Source organism: Lycium ferocissimum, unplaced genomic scaffold (assembly GCF_029784015.1).
Source record: "Lycium ferocissimum isolate CSIRO_LF1 unplaced genomic scaffold, AGI_CSIRO_Lferr_CH_V1 ctg4119, whole genome shotgun sequence".
Taxonomy (NCBI): Eukaryota; Viridiplantae; Streptophyta; class Magnoliopsida; order Solanales; family Solanaceae; genus Lycium; species Lycium ferocissimum.
In genome coordinates, this window is record NW_026725572.1 from 33,083 (window position 1) to 49,926 (window position 16,844).

Sequence of the window (16,844 nt, forward strand, 5' to 3'; positions counted from 1 at the left end):
TGTTTGATACCAAAATTTGGCTCTCCTTTTTCCAAAATTAAATTCACTATGCTTCTTAAATAATCTACCAAAATAATTATCCTATTTTTAACTTTACATCTCATGCTTTTAAAATAGAGAAAATTACGCTGTATGTTTATTGGGGCAACAATGCTACCAAAATTGATCCATTTTATTAATTCTTACAAAAAATGACCCAAACTTTTCTCGCTCTCACTCTCTCTCTGCCTTTGTATATATGTTTGTGTATATTGGTATATGTTGGCATAAGTTTCTGTATATGTTTGTATATGTCTATATATATTTGTATATGTTTGTATATTTCGGGCTATTTTTCTTAATGTAAGTTTTGAACTATTTTTTAGCAATGTAAGTGACCAACTTGTATATTTCTGAAATTTTCCTCATTAGTACTCTATTTTAGCAAACACACTTTATTCCCTTAAAAATGAGCTATACATACATATACTAAATTATTCATTTATATTTTATGTGTATATATATTTTGGAGGATTAGTTAGGCCTTCTTCTCATTTTCTTCAATTGTCTAGGAGCTTATGCAAGTTCTTCACCATTCTTAACCCGTGCAAGTCAAATAGTTCAAGACGCACATTATCCTTGGCTGACAAACAAGAAAGAGACAAGGGAAGGAAAAAAGAGAGTGCAAAATTGGGGAAAAGAAAGAAGAAAAATACAAACTTCCTGATATCAAGAACGATACTCCGCAGACTCAGATTAATCAAGGTTGGAAAAGCTGATTTGCAAAGCAAAGAACTCTCATAGCAGTAGTCGTTCCCGATGAATGGGAAAGGAATCGAAGTACAGTAAGATAAATTGCCGCATTTCTTTATTTGAACAAGATTCTGCAACTAGAGACATGAGTTCTTTCATAGTAATTCGCCTCATTCGATTTGGACCATAACAAAAGACTGCAGAATTCGAAACTTCGTATAATCTTGTATATTCTATGGGGTTGTCCAGTAAGGACAGTATGATTATTCAATTATTTAGTTCCTAAAGTACAAAAGCAAGTGCAGCGTACACAATAAGTTTATGTAATAACAGTTGGGGCAGACCGGCCAGTGTATTCCTGCATTTTCGATAGCATAAGAGCAACCTCCACCTGTAACGAAATAAATCTCGTTTAGCAAAAACCCCAAGAAACAAAAAAGAAAAATAAGACGCATGGACAATAAACATCATCTGTGCTCCAACGTTACTTGCCAGGGGAGCAAGTGCTTCCTGAGAATCTCTTCCAATCTTGGATGAATCCTTCTCATACTGCTCAATGTAGAGACGGATAGTAGCACCCTCCGAGCCAGTTCCAGAGAGACGGAACACCTAGCACGGTACCAAAAGGTAGTTATATAAAACACTCAAAAGCCATGATCATATGCACCCAACAAGAGTTACCATAAAAACTTTTGCATTCAATCCGCTTTATTTTAGTTAATTCTTTTGGTGAAAAAGAAATCAACTTAACAGAATTTGAATCCCCAGTTAACTGTATATTTTTCATTCCCATGCACAACAGCTTCTAATTCACATACTTTGAGTACTATTAGAGCACAGGGGTGATCCCTTACCAATCGCGATCCATCTTCAAATAGGTATCTTATACCCTGATGCTTTGACACGGAACCATCAACTGGGTCCTTGTACTCAAATTCATCAGCATGCACGACGTTTGAAACATCTGAACGTTTTTCCTTTATAATCCTGCATAGGAATTTATCTCGAGATCAAGTATCACACATTGAAAAGACACATCAATAGTATTACATTTTTCTGTCCTAGAACAAGTACCAACATGACAACAGGACATTTCAATAAACATCGCCACATTTAAAACTCACAGAAAGGTCCAGAAGACAAAATTCAAGCAAAATTTATTTTCTACTGACATTGGCAAGTAATCTGACTGGCAAGCCAAAGTTTTCACCTTCAAACAGTTCTGTCTGATGAGGAAAAGCTAACAAATAGATGTTGGGCTCTCACATTCTTCAAATTATAAAAGGAGGCATCAACCGTTTCAACGTCACATTTCTTGTTTCATGGGAGCATTTAAACTATCACAATCTTGAACAGATTCTACATGCAAAAATACATGCTTTCTCAATTTGGGTTTTAGGGTCCAATATATTAAACTTCTTAGCTGAAAGAACATCAATCGCAGTAAGATCTTTTTCTCTTTTTGACAAGTAGCATTAAATTTTGGTGCACCGTACCTGTTTCTCCTTTCATACCAGTTGTAATAGCAGTATTTCATACCAGTTGTAATAGCAGTATTCTCGTAGTTACTTGTCCTTCAATTTCTGTTAATACCTGTTGTTGCTTGTGCTTCGGTTATTGTTGCTGTGGTTACTGTTCCTTTTTATTTGGAATTCTATGTAAGGCTTTCCCTATTATTTGCTATGACTTCTTAACTGCTGTATTTTCTTTTTCCAACTGCTTTGATATCCGCTACTTGAGCCGAGAGTCTTTCGGAAACAGCCTCTCTACCTCCACGAGGTAGGGGTAAGGTCTACCCTCCCAGACCCCACCTGTGGGATTACACTGTGTATGTTGTTCTTGTTATTGTTGACAAGTAGCATTGAAGTAACGTGATAATACAATGTGAGTTGGAAAAAGAATAGAACTTTGCATGTATTTAGCATGAAAATCTAGTAACTCAGAACTAGAAAAATGATCAAGCAACTATCATTTTTTTTTTTTTTTGAAACTGGTACTAGATCAAGCAACTATCATTTAAGATATTAATTATGAAGAACACCAAGCTCAAGATCAGCCGTGGGGGGCTATATAGATTAAAATGGAAAACTACCAAAAGCGTGCCAAGCAGGCAAGCTGCCGACATCAAAAAGGATATCAATAAAGCAGGCAAAGAAACCAGACACCTTAAGGCACCATTAAGCAGACACCTCTATAGCAGAAGAACAACCATAGCAAAACTTAACAGACATGGAAAACTTAATTAGAGATTAAACATCCCAGTCCATTGATGCAGCTATATATAAATAGGATGAATCTACACCACAGGAAAAGATGGCTCCTTCACTGGTTGAATTTGGTTTGGCTGCATCCCCTAAATCAATTGAAAGCTTATTGATATGACTCATCCCATTTCGCAATCTGGAAAAAAGGTTTCCATTGGCTGATTTGCAAAATCAACTCTTAGACAAAAGACACCCAAGATCCAAACATGCAACGGTTCTTCTTTATAGGGGAAAAGGAAGGTGTGTGGCTTCCATGAAAGACCAAAGAATGCAACCGGTGCCCACATGTAATGATTTATGATTTGTCCTTTTCAGGGCATGTACATCATGAAGTAAAAACAACCCCTTTTCATGAACTCCCATTATTTGACATGGGTGGCACATTATGTTTATGATGATGCAACAATAATATGAATGCACCAAAGACAGTCTAAGATTTGAACCGATGGCCAAAACCAGTAGCCTAGTGATTGAAAAGTTAAGGGTGCTGCAGCAGTTGTCAAACTAAGCTACGTATAGAAGGCCTTGGCTCTAAAGTCATCCTGCCAGTTAGAATACTTGATGAAATCGAGGTACTTATGCAGAAGATTACTACAATTTGGTATAAAGGGTATAGAGGCTGGCCCATCAACCACAGAGTTTTGAACTATGCGCCACTGGCCCTTTGGGATTTCTCGGTTATAAAAAAATGATCACGACCTGGTATAGTAAATTCCCCTTACTTCCTACTACAGAAGGATTTCAGTTGTGGGAAGGAGTCATAGATACATATCTCTATGGGGGTAAGGGGCAAACAATGTCTCCCAAATGACACATAGTTCTCTATTAAATAAGAAGTAGCACTAGATAAATCGACAAAAATATAAAAAGAGAAACAACCCACAAATACTTTAATGGTCTTTTTTGCTTTATTCTGCCTCCTTCCTATTATAGTACAGCCACAGCTCTTAGATGCTATGTATAACTACTCCAAGATAAAGCAGTGGAAATTTGGGATGGCATCATAGAGAAGACTGAAAAGAAACTAGCTCTATGGAAATCTCAATACCTATCCTTGGGAGGAAGACTCATCTTAATCAACTCAGTCTTGGATTCTTTGCCAACATATGTGATGTCCTTATTTCCTATTCCAAGCAAGGTGGTTAAGGCTTTGGACACTCTAAGGAGAACCTTTCTATGGCAAGGAAACAATGAGGAAAAAAAGTTCCACTTGGTAAATTGGGAAGTAGTTCAACAAAGCAGAATGCATGAAGGATTAGGGGTGAAGAACCTAAAATTACAGGATAAAAGCTTACTCATGAAGTGGTTATGGAGATATAATCAGGAAGATCAGGCACTATGGCAAGAGGTGATCCAACATAAGTATAGCCAAAATGGGAAATGGTGTACAAATGAGGTGACAAATACCTATGGTGTGGGCGTATGGAGGACCATTAGAGCTTTCTGGCTGGCTCTGAAGGCAAATGTTAACTACAAGGAGGGTAGGGGTGACAAGATTCTTTTCTGGAAGGAAAATTGGACTGGACAGGGGACATTACAACTACTGTTTCCTGGCTTATTTTCTATAAGCACAAACCCAGATAGTACAATAGAGGAGATGTGGTCTCCCCAAGGATGAAATTTAGTCTTCAGAAGACTTTTAAATGATTGGGAAATAGCATGGGTAGCAGAACTACTGACAGTAATTGGTGGATTTCAAGGAACTAATTTTGAGCCAGATAAATTGACATGGAAGCATAATCAAGATGGACTGTTCTCTGTGAACAGATTGTACAACAAGGGTTTGACTGAAATAACAGGGAGGACACCAGGACCTTGGAAATCCATTTGGAAGTGTGTGGCACCAACTAAGGTGAAGTGTTTCACCTGGCTGGTAACTTGGAGAGCCTGTTTGACTCATGAAGCACTGCAGAAAAGAGGAATTAACATTGCTTCAAGATGCACATTATGCAAGGAGGCCTTAGAGACGAACAATCACCTTTTCCTTCACTGTAAAGTTACGGCACAAGTCTGGGCATTGTTCATTAACTTGGCTAAGGTGGAACTGGACTATGCCTGAACACACTGCAGACCTTCTAAGCTGTGGGATAAGAAGGGGAGGGAGCAAGAGTCAGAAGATTTGGTGGAAAACAGTTCCTGCCTGCATCTGATGGAACATCTGGAAGGAAAGAAACGACAGAATTTTTAAAGGCAGAGAAAGTTCATTGCATGGAAGGTCATTACTTCATTAAGTTTTTGGTGTAAAGAACAATATGTAGAAGAGGAAGTTCAGTTAGTGGACTTTTTAGGATTACTGTAAGTATTTCTGTTTCAGTAAAGTGTAAATTTTTGGAGGTGGCCAGCATACCCTTAATGCTGAAGAATACAAAGTTACCAGTTTCAAAAAAAAAAAAAAAAAAAAAAAAACTACTCCAAGGGTCAGTGTGTATAGGATCAGCTACAATCTGATTTTGTAGTAATTACAGGTTAAGGAAGACCTACTACCCTGTGTTTAAGCTAGTGTCTTCTGGAATTTCTCATACAGCGAATGGACATCCTCAAAATAAAAAGATAAAAATATAAAATATATGATGAGGGAAAAATTGCCTAAGTCATGCTTTAGAAACATTGGGTATTCTAGAGGGGAACTTGAAACTAAAGGATAGCTTACTTGTTAACTTCATCAATGGAAGATTGCAGCTTCACCAAATGAGCCATAAGCTCCTTAGCACCACCAGCATCAACATTCTGGAAGAAACAAATGAAATTGATTGACATGATTTAAGTTAAGCAGACACAGAAACGCTCATTTTACATTAATTAACTGTCGAATAAAAACCTCGTAGTCATATCGAGTGTAATAGTGGCGTCCATAGGTTGCCCAGTGTTGGCGAACAATATCTCCAACAGTCACAAGGTTACCTCCCCCAAGGTTGTCCTTATTCTTGTAGGCAAGGATAGATAACCAAGCCAAAACAGCCCATATTCCATCTTTCTCTCGAATATGGTCTGAGCCTGAGAAGACATAATTAAAAAGATTTAATGCCTTCATGTGCCCAGTTACATTGTCCAACCTACTGTGTGTCAAATTAGATACAGGAATTAAGTTCAGAAAGCAGACCAGTTCCAAAACTTTCTTCTCCACAAATTGAACACATTCCAGCATCCATCAAATTACCAAAAAATTTCCAACCAGTGGGTACCTTAACAAAGGCAGACATGGAAATTTTTAAATCCAGCTTGCCGTCAACCCTCCACTATCAAAAGGAAAAATAAATAACATATAACTGTCAATGGGGCAATATAGTACCTCAAAAAATTTCAAGTTCAGATGCTTAGCAACTACATCAAGAGCAGCAGATGTGGGCATACTCCTGTAGAAAGGTTAGCATTGCATCATATAAAACTCTGACAGATTTCATCACAAGATGAACAACTCTTAAATAGAAATATTAACAGCATAACAATCATATAAAAGTAAGCTCCAAGCGATACAGACCTGGCAACTCCTTTCAGACCTCCAGAAAAATAAGGAATAGCTTGTACAGCATTGGCCGCAATGATAGCAACAGAATCAGAAGGAGTCACAAAGAATCTAACAAAAGAAACAACGTAAAACAAAATTTTAGATGCAATTTCAAGAAAGTGTCATGACCCCAAATTAATTAGGGCTCACATGAGGGGCGCGTGCAGTACTGCAGTGACACTCCAATTTAAATACAGTGAAATTATTGTGGAAGGCCATAGAACGAAAATCAGGTTTCACTTCTCTTCCCAAATTTCCTCTCTCTCAATCCCTTTCTCTTCTCATCTCAAATTCTAATTCTCTACTTCTTCATTTCTGCAGATTCTCAGTGGTTATGGAGACTTTATCCTGATAATTAGTTTAGTTTATTTCAGCATTCGACGATCTTGTAATTGATAGCCATTTTTTCCATTTATATAAAACAGAAAATTGTCCCTAAATTACTTGTATTTCAATTTCTTATTGATAATTCTCAAATCCATACTTGTACCGTGACAATTGGTATCAGAGCCTCGATTCTCGACCCTAATACTGATCGATGGCTGAGGGTAAGCCTTTGAAGGCATTGGACGAGAGGATAAGTCGACAAAAGGTACTACTCGAGCAGACTAACCAAACACTTGAGGAAGCGGCTCATTTCCAAGCGAATTCACGGGTTAGAATTCAGACTCTGTTAGAAAAAATCTCTAATAGTTTGACTGCTATAGAGAGAAAACAACACGGAGTGATTGAAGCTCGGAGTTGGGGAAGAGAGTCATCCGCTGCAGACAATAGATACCTTAAAGAAGATTTTGATAAATTGACTCAAAAGGAACTGTTGAGGATTATTTAGAGGAATTTGAAACACTAACAACTCAAATGTTGGATGGAAATTCTGCTTTGAATGAAGCTTATTTCTTATCTAGTTTCATCAAGGGGCTTAGGGTGGAAATCAAGTTCTATGTGGAATTGGTTCGACCTTCTACATTAAGTCATGCTATAGAACAAGCTAGGTCACAGGAAAAGGCAATTGAAGCAATTCTTAAGAAAAAGGGAATGATGTTGTCACCTGTAGTGTCGGTTTACAAAAGGGGTTCGATAAAAGATTCTCGAAGAGGTGAAACAAAGATTGAGACAGCAGAAGTAATATATAACTCACCAGCGACTCAAGTCATTTCAACTGGTAAGGGTCAGTTTTCTGAAGTCAATCTCAATATTGATCATCTTAGTCAAAGTTTTAGAACTAAAATGATGTTTGTCAAAAAGTGCGCGGCACTAGTTTTTCCCTCTCATGAAGCTTTTCTGGTGGATAGCAAATATTGTTTAAGAAGAATCTGTAAATCCCTGATATTTGGATGTCATATCATGTTGATGCAATCTGAATTGGAGGATGAGATTGTATTTTTCAGAATAATGGGAATCGGAATGCTTGATAAGTTTACTGTTGCAATATCACTAAGTTTTGATCCTGGAGGCACTACATTCTATTTGTCCGAATTTAGCTATATGAAGTTTATTGAGTTTAATTTCAATTGGCTGAATCAACTGAATGAGTTCTTCAATGGAGCCAAATTTGCAGCTTGTGCCTCATTACCTTTGTTTTTGTATTCTTTGGATTATGCCATAACACAACTCGCTACTGATTCTAAGGCTTCGAACAAGTGGATTGTGAGGCGGTTTAGTGGGTTGTTTGATACTGGGAGAATATCAAATCTATTGTTGGTGAATTGCAGAATAGTTTCTTAGCAGGTTTTTTTTTCTCAGACGCGGCAACATTAATGGTGTAGTCACTTCCATTATGCTGTTAATTACTCCTTCTTAAGGACCTCGGAAATGAATTATTGTCTAATGTTCTATGAGCAAGGTATGGTGCCTTTGTACTTGATATTCCGGATGCATGAGTTTGTGAAAATGCATACCAGGGGAGGCAAGAAGACCAATCAGAAATGTCCCAAGGCATTCTTTAACTTTGTAGCCCTTGAGAGTGATAACCTGACAGATACTCTCTTAATATCGCATTGAAGGTGAAATACAGTGATGGATTCAATTTTCAACTCTTGCGTTTTTTTTATTCAATGATTACTCAAATGAAGCACAATTAAGAATTCATTGGTTGGACTTGGTTTGCTGCTCCAAGCTTCTAACGGACTCAGGGTAGAAAACGTGGTTGTTTTTCATTGCTATGGATCTCATGATAAAGGAATTCTGGATGGAGGAATGTTCTCAGTGGGTGGAGAGTTCAAGAAAGAAATTCAACTTGTCCTGGACAATTCTACAACTGCAAAGCTCCTAGTGAATACAACAAACATTGTTGATGTTGGAAGTTTAAATGGCAGTTTCTTATTAGCTGGTGTATTTGTCACAAATGAAACTATCATTATTGAAGGTTGTGACACAATCAGTTTACAAAGGTATTTCAACCTTATTGTTGCCTTAAAGAAACTGGGCGCAAAAGTTGCTTGGATATGGAACTATCTCACAGTAAAAGGACCATCAAAGAGTTCTTCTGGAAGGAAACAATTGTTGGCTAATAATTTAGCTGTTGCAATCAATTATACTCACCACCCAAGTCTGAGACCAATACTTCATTGCGTCATTAAAGCTCTTGGTTATGGGAATCATATGAGAGGCAACTTGGAGGGCATTTAGTACTTCTAGGAAGAGATGTCATTGATGAAGACTGTAGAATAAACAAAGTTCAGACTGACATGATCACTTCTTCTATAAGGTCACACGTTGGATTACTTCAATCGAGCAGCTCATTCTATTGGAATATTGTCTCTGGCATTTCTCTGGTAGCATGGATGCTACGGGAAATTTTTCTCATTTACCGTATGTGCAGCTTGATTCAGTTGAAAATGAGGTAAAGATCCAAAAGTATGATCTAGAGATGGACAAAAGATGATCCAGGAACTGAAAACACAAGTAGCTCTGCTTGCAAATCAGATATCATACTCTTGTTACAAGATTGTGACGGGGGAAAACAAGTTAGAATTGACTAGAGAAAAGCGTGAGACGTTACAGGGAGAAGTTGTCAGGTTAAAGCATGACTGCACAAATGTGTTCGCTAAGAACGCTAGCTATTTCAATGACAAGCTTGAAAATGTTTCATTCGAACAGCTGATTCGTTTGAATTACAGTCAGTGGCATTGGTGCTTTTGCGGGTGTTCAATTCTACCTAGCATAAAACAAGCAATTCTCAATTGATACCAAGTTGAGTGCATCACAAGTGACCTTGAGGACAAGGTCGATTTCTAGCGGGAAGGATTGTCATGACCCCAAATTAATTAGGGGTCACATGAGGGGCACGTGCAGTCACACTCCAATTTAAATACACTGAAATTATTGTAGAAGGGCATAGAACGAAAATCAGGTTTCACTTCTCTTCCCAAATTTCTTCTCTCTCAATCCCTTTCTCTTCTCATCTCAAATTTTAATTCTCTCCTTCTTCATTTCTGCAGATTCTCAGTGGTTATGGAGACTTTATCCCAATAATTAGTTTAGTTTATTTCAGCAATCTACGATCTTGTAATCGATATCCATTTTTTCCATTTATATACAACAGAAAATTGTCAAAAATTATTTGTATTTCCATTTCTTATTGATAATTCTCAGATCCATACTTGGATCGTGACAGAAAGTGAATAGTTGTAGTTCGAAAAAAATATCAACAAGATGTTACCTTTTCCCCAGGACCATGTTACGGTCCCCATCTCCATCCGCAGCTGCCCCGAATTCTGGTGGATTGGGTTCAGAATGAGTTTCAGACAATCCCATACGTGCAACTAACTCCTTTGCGTATGTCAGATTGGGATCGGGATGCCCTCCACCAAAGTCCTCCTATTAAATTAATCATACATGTCATAGGAAAAAAAAAAAGGAGTCACAAAATAGAGCTTTAGAAAAGCAGAAAGCCAAACATTTTAAAACAAGAAGAATCTCAATGCAAGGAACACGAGAAGACCTTAGGAACACAATTTACTAGAGAGCTTTCATTTGCACCAAGCTCCTCCACAAAGATACGTTTTGCGTGTACTCCAGCAACACCGTGAAGTGCATCATAGCTACACTGTGCAGAGATGTGAGTACCTAACTGATATTCTTAACAGGAAAAGGAATGTACATCAAAAAGGCCTTCAACATGCATACCAGAAACTAAATTGTGGAGAGGAGAGCAACTTCTTGATAGATGGGAAGTCAAATATTGACCTGGAAACAAATATGCAATATTAAATTTTGAGTCAGAGAAGAAAATTTACTCCGAAAGGAATAACCATATGAAAGGTAATAAAGATGTAAGTAAGCTTCGGAAGAAGGTCCAAAGACAAATGCATGAAGAAGTATCTGTATAAGAGTTCAGTTAAAAGCAATCTCAAGACACATCACAGAGCCTTACAAATTGGATAGGAATGACGCTCAAAATTCAGCAATAGCTGAATAGTGCCTTTGCAAAAAATTGTTGATTGACCTTTCCATATCAAAGGATATATTTACATGTATAAAGCATTACTTCACATATATTCCAAGTGAAAGAAGAAAGACATCTATTTTTGCACATAAGAGAAACATTCATACTTCATTAATTTCAGATAATCACTAGTTGAATCAAAAATGTCAACGTCAAATTTCCCCTCAGGACCCTCAAAGCTCGATACACCTGGTGTAGATATGTCCACCTACATTCAAGTTGGGCGATATCAAAAAGTTACTTCATCAATCAAATAATAAACTTCAGGAAAATATAACAGGGAAGGAGTACATCTTACATCAGGCAGGCCCTCGGCAATCAAGTATTCCTTTATTGTTGTGGTATTTTCATAGATCTTGTTTGTAATACCTTCTGGAGCAGGTCCGCCATTTTCCATGTTGTACTTAATTCCAAAATCCTACAGGTGAATACATATGAGAAACTGTACTTTTCAGGAAGAACTAGCAGAATTCATCACCTAGGAAATCTAAACACTCTACTAGGTATTCCAAACAAGGTAGTCTTAAACACTCCAATAAGCATTCTAAACAATCTGATAAGATATTCCAAGTTTATTTTATTTCCGTAAAGCATTTTCCCATCGCCGGTGTTCACCAAATAAAACATATTTCAAGGCTAATAGTTATTTCAAAGGCATTCCAAACTCTCAAATAGGTATTCTAAATAATCTGAAAGGAGACCTACAATCATTTCATCATCCATAACGTATCCTCCCACTGCCACTTTTGTCCTCCAAATAATAAAACACGTTTAAAGTGTATGTCCATAGATTTGTGTATACACTTATAGGGTCTTAATCAGCTGCAACTAAGGAATATTTCATGAAGTCTTCCCCCACCCCACCCAAACAAACAATAATAAATAAACATTAACTACCTAAAGAATACAAAACAGAATGTGCAACTTATGTTTTTCATCTTTTAAAACCAGATATCTATATATATTTAGGGCAAACATATAATGCATACCACCCATTTTTTTATAAAAGAAATATGGAGGCACTCTAATTTACAATCCTAAAAGCTAAAGGATGACTTTCACTCTTAGTACGTAGCATGATTTTCAGGTCTCACAAGTACACAATTTTATAGCAAGAGCAAGGCACAAGCAGTAAAGTGAAAAGAAAATCCTACTTTTCATGTGAAACAAACATGAGCTTATAGGAGGACCATAAAGTCAGTTTAATCCTGGAATAGAAATTAAAGACTTTCCAACTCAACAATTGGCTATCACGCAATGTCGGAGAGATGCAGCAAAAAAGAATCAAAAGTAATCAAAAGTAAGAACTGATTAAGAACTTATTGAAGGTACTACCTCATTAGGGCCACCTGGGTTGTGACTTGCTGTCAATATAAATGCCCCAGTAGCTTTAGAACCCTGTATTGAGTATGACATATTATGTTAACAGATACTGGAATCAAGTAAAACCATATCATAGAAAAGGAAAAGGAAATATGAATAAAGTAATCTGATGTAGCTCCTGAGGCAAAGTACTTACATCAGCCCCGACTCTCTCATGAACAACAGCTGATACAGCAGGAGTGGACAAAAGTCCATTTTGACCAATCCAAACACGTCTCACTCTGTTTGCTGCTGCCATTTTTGTAATGATCTGCAGTGAAACAGACCAAAGCGGTTAAACTCTGAATTATATCCTTCTATTAAGCATCCAATATTCATCAATAGAGTGAGCATAACCATTAAGAATTTCACGGTATCATGTTTGTGTTTAAGCAAACAAACAATCAAAATTTAAAAAAGGGCAGCCCGGTGCACAAAGCATCCCGCATTAGCGGCGTCCGGGGAAGGGCCATACCCCAAGGGGTGTGATGTAGACAACCTAACCTAATGCAAGCATTAGTGGCTGCTTCCACGGCTCGAATCCGTGACCTATAGGTCACACGAAGACAGCTTTACCTGGATGGCATCCTTAGAATAGTAGCGGCCATCACCAGAAACCACAAGCGTAGCACCTGCACAACAAAAGTGAGATTAGAAGAATGGACCACATAAATCACCAACCCTCAACCACCCCCCCCCCCCCCCCCCCCCCCCCCCCCCCCCCCCCACCCAAACAAAAAAAAAAAAAAAAAAAGGAAAGAGGATACACCTATCAACTCTTCCATTACATGCAAGAAATGTAGAGAATTCATCCAGAAAGGAAAACATAACTTCCTCATTACCTTTAACTCTGTCACCTCCAAGGGCATTGAAAGTTGCCTGAACAAAATTTTGCAAGTAATGAGGTTGTATGAACACCTTCACCTGAAAGAGCCCATCCAACTTTATGTTAGACAAAAAATCCAAAACCCTTGAAATATCAGTGCACAAACAAGCCAAGACACTCCATATAAGCTAAAGATCATGCAGAACTACTATTTCCAAGGTTTATGCATGAATCATGAGTCACCTTAACTACAATTTAAACTACTAACCTTGCAAATTTTCAAACAAAATGCAGAAAGAGTTGCAAAGAAGATGAACATAACGCATAATTAATCTATTGTTCAGCTGCCTCTGGAAGAAGCACATGAATGTTAAAGGCTTAGGCTTCCACGGTTTCCACCCTTACAGGAATGTGAAGGAAAACAAATTAGTTGCAAGCCAATTGGCTAATGTCGATAGAGTTTAAGAACGTCACTGTAACGTTTTGGGGGTCTGGAGTTGTGTGCCTGTATTTTTTTTAACCCACCCACTCTCTCTTAGTATAACTCAAACTAGTATTATCCTATGTGATGCATAGGTGGATCAAATGAAGGCATTAAGAATTATTCTGACAATTTTTAAAGGGGTTTCAGGATTACATGTTAACTAGAGAAATAGTTCAATGTATCCAGTTAATGAACCTCAACAGTTTCAGCAATGTGTGGATAAATTAAGAAAAAAACTGGGATCCTTGCCTACAGTTTACCTTGGCATGGCCCTAGGAGCAAACAGCAGATCCTTAGACATTTAGAATAGGGTCTTACAGACATGTGAGGAAAAACTTACCACATAGAAGAGCTAGTACCTTTCTAAAAGTGGCAGGTTAATTCTCATATACAGTGTCTAGGATGCTTTACCTACCTACATGATGTCTCTTTTCCCTATACCTCCGCAGGTTGAAAAGAGCATAGATGTTTTGAGAAGCATTTTTTTATGGCAAGGAAAAAAGAGGTTTCCATCTTGTCGAATGGAAAACTCAGATACCCGGAGAGGGGGGGGGGGGTGTTGTTGCTGGTATAAAGAATCTAAGGAAGCAGAATCAAAGTCTGCTACTCAAATGAAGACCAATCGCTATGGAAAAAGGCGAGTAAAGAGAAATATGGAGAAGAAGATGCTTGGAATACCAAAACACAGCGAACATTGTTTACGAGGCTAGTCTGGAAGACCATTAGAAATCTATGGAAAATTTTCAGCAACAAAATCAGTTTCAAAGCTGGGAATGGGCACAAAATCTCTTTCTCGGAAGACAACTAGATCGGAAGTGGCCCCCTCGGGCTCCTGTACCCTGACGTTTACATTCTGAATCAACAGCAGAGGCGAATATTAATGAAGTCTGGAGCAATCAAGGATGAAATCTTAGTTTCAGAAGACTTCTAAATGATAGGGAGATGGACAGATTCATTGCATTTCTCAAGACTCTTAATCTCTTTAATGGAGTATCACAAGAGCAAGATAGAATATGGTGGTTGCAACACAATCCAGGAACTTTTTCAGTCAAGCATCATATCATATGAGGAACCATAACAACAAACTTGATGGACAGTGGCCTCGGAAGCACTTATGGAAGGCTAAGATACCATACAAAGCGGCAGTTTTTGTTTGGCTGATAGTTAAGAGAGCTTGTTTGACACATGACAGGTTAAAGAGAAGGGGAATACACCTTTGCTCTATCTGCCACCTATGTGGAAAGAATGCAGAAACAAACAGTCGTCTTCGTTTGCACTGTAGGGTGACTACTCAACTATGCAACATATTTCTAGCAATGATTGGCTTGAGTTGGACGATGCCAATGAACACATTAGATATGCTATCTAGTTGGAGCAAAAGATGAGCCACAAAAGCTCGAAAAACTAGATAGAATATGATCCCAGACTGTATACGGTGTCCTATCTGGAGGGAAAGAAATTCAAGATGTTTCGAAGGCAAAGTAGCCCAATCCAGAAGATAAAGCTTAATTGTATTCTACTTATTGCATTTTTGGGGTAAACATGAGTACATAAATGACACTGAGACTATTACAGTTCCTAGAGTCTCGATAGTTATAGTAGAATTTAGAGTTGAAGGTCAAAAACACACCTCAAGTATCACGTTATTTTTGTGTTTCCTGCAAGAACTATCAGGTGCAAGAGTTTCCTACCTAAACTATCACCAACTTATTAGCAAAACACAGCTCAACTATCCGTTATTCACTTTTCCTACCTGATATTTGAGGTAGGAAAAGTGAACAACTGATAATTGAGGTGTGTTTTGCTAACTAGTTGGTGATAGTTTAGGTAGGAAACTCTCGCACCTAATAGTTCAGGTAGGAAATTCAAAAAAACAAAAAATGTGATACTTGAGGTGTGTTTTTTACCCTTATCTCTAGAATTTATAGCTCCCTTTCCTTGTAACTATGTCCTTCACAGGCTTTTTTGATTCCAATACAAATCTGTTACCATTTCAAAATTAAAAAAAAAATTAATAATGTGGCACCCGGAACCTCGAAATCCTAAATCCACCTCTCGAAATCCTAAATCCACCTCTGTCATGTAGGGAATTCCATTAGGTTGTACAGAAGTGTAACTTCCACAGAGCACTCATCACATCATTTGATATTTTCATTCCATTTACTACAAGATCCCATTCGCTTACAATTTGTTCCTTAGATCTATATCTGCTGATTACAATTGTATATATTAATACCTACTTTTAAGGAAAACATAAAAAAAACTACAAGCAAATTCATTAGAAAGCTGATCGAGCGAAGAGATCAGGAAAAAAATCCAAAATTAATTTAAATGATTCGATGAAACGGGACGGAAATAAAGCCGTGCATCTACAAAGATCAAATCGAAAATGTAGCAAAATTGATTAAAATGTTACTAGAATTTCGAATCATTAAATTTTGAGGTTTACCTTCTTACGGAGACCGGAAGTACCAGGTTTCTGGCCTTCAAATGGAGTCGTTGGGACGCGAGTAACGTTGAACATCACCATTTTGTTGACTGGAAAAAGGAATCAATAGCACACAGAATAAGCGCAAATGCATTTACATCTACATTGAATACATGCAGAGAGACAGAAAGTTACCCACAGTAGAGATAGAGAGAGACGCTTACATCTGAATAGTAGGACGTGTGTGTTGTGTCTGGAGCTTCGAGAAGAGAGTGAGACTTATATTAGACGCAAAAATAAAGGAACGGAAAAGAAGGGTAAAGGAAATAATTTTGCTGAGGAAACAGACAAGGATATGAAAATTACCCCTCAATTTTAGGATTTTTACGAGCAAATATATTCCTCCTTAAAAAGTCGTATATGTCGTTATATAAATAGTGCAATTATATCTTTTTTGCTGATGAAATTTTTTTAAAACCATTTAGCTTGTTTTTTAGTTAAAAAAATATCACGTTACTTTAAAAAAAAATTACTCTTTTATTTTAGTAAAATTATTCTTTTAAAACCACGTACGTATTTTTTTCTGGTAGATCGGGTCTGGTTCATTTAAAAAAATATCTCTGTGGCCTTAAAAAAAATAAGTTTACCTAATTTTTTAAATGAACCAGACCCGATCCACTAGAAAAAATTACCACGTGACTTTAAAAAAAATAACTATTTAAAAAATTGGGTAGACTTATTTTTTTAAAGCCATGTGGTATTTTTTGAAATAAAAAACTAGCTAAATGATTTTTAG

General features: G+C 37.3%; 1 protein-coding gene across 1 annotated transcript; it reads right to left on the reverse strand.

Moving 5' to 3' along the window:
- Positions 1-983: 983 nt before the first annotated feature.
- On the reverse strand, positions 984-16,188 carry LOC132044286 (phosphoglucomutase, cytoplasmic-like). Its single transcript, XM_059434771.1, has 18 exons — positions 16,070-16,188; positions 13,153-13,234; positions 12,887-12,942; positions 12,468-12,581; positions 12,284-12,346; positions 11,247-11,366; positions 11,056-11,156; positions 10,630-10,689; positions 10,445-10,544; positions 10,163-10,320; positions 6,475-6,570; positions 6,286-6,349; positions 6,097-6,178; positions 5,815-5,990; positions 5,647-5,723; positions 1,587-1,719; positions 1,225-1,341; positions 984-1,123 (listed from the first exon to the last, which is right to left on the reverse strand). Exons 1-18 carry the CDS (start codon positions 16,148-16,150, stop codon positions 1,052-1,054), a joined length of 1,752 nt encoding a protein of 583 aa, XP_059290754.1. The 5' UTR covers positions 16,151-16,188; the 3' UTR covers positions 984-1,051.
- Between the last annotated feature and the right edge of the window lie 656 nt (positions 16,189-16,844).

Coding starts and splice junctions, on each gene's coding strand:
- LOC132044286 (XM_059434771.1), bottom strand. CDS start 16,150: ATGGTGATGTTCAACGTTACTCGCGTCCCAACGACTCCATTTGAAGGC. Junction 1,720..5,646: donor TCCATTGATGAAGTTAACAA/GTAAGCTATCCT, acceptor ATTCCTATGCAG/GATTATAAAGGAAAAACGTT. Junction 1,342..1,586: donor TTGAAGATGGATCGCGATTG/GTAAGGGATCAC, acceptor GTACCGTGCTAG/GTGTTCCGTCTCTCTGGAAC.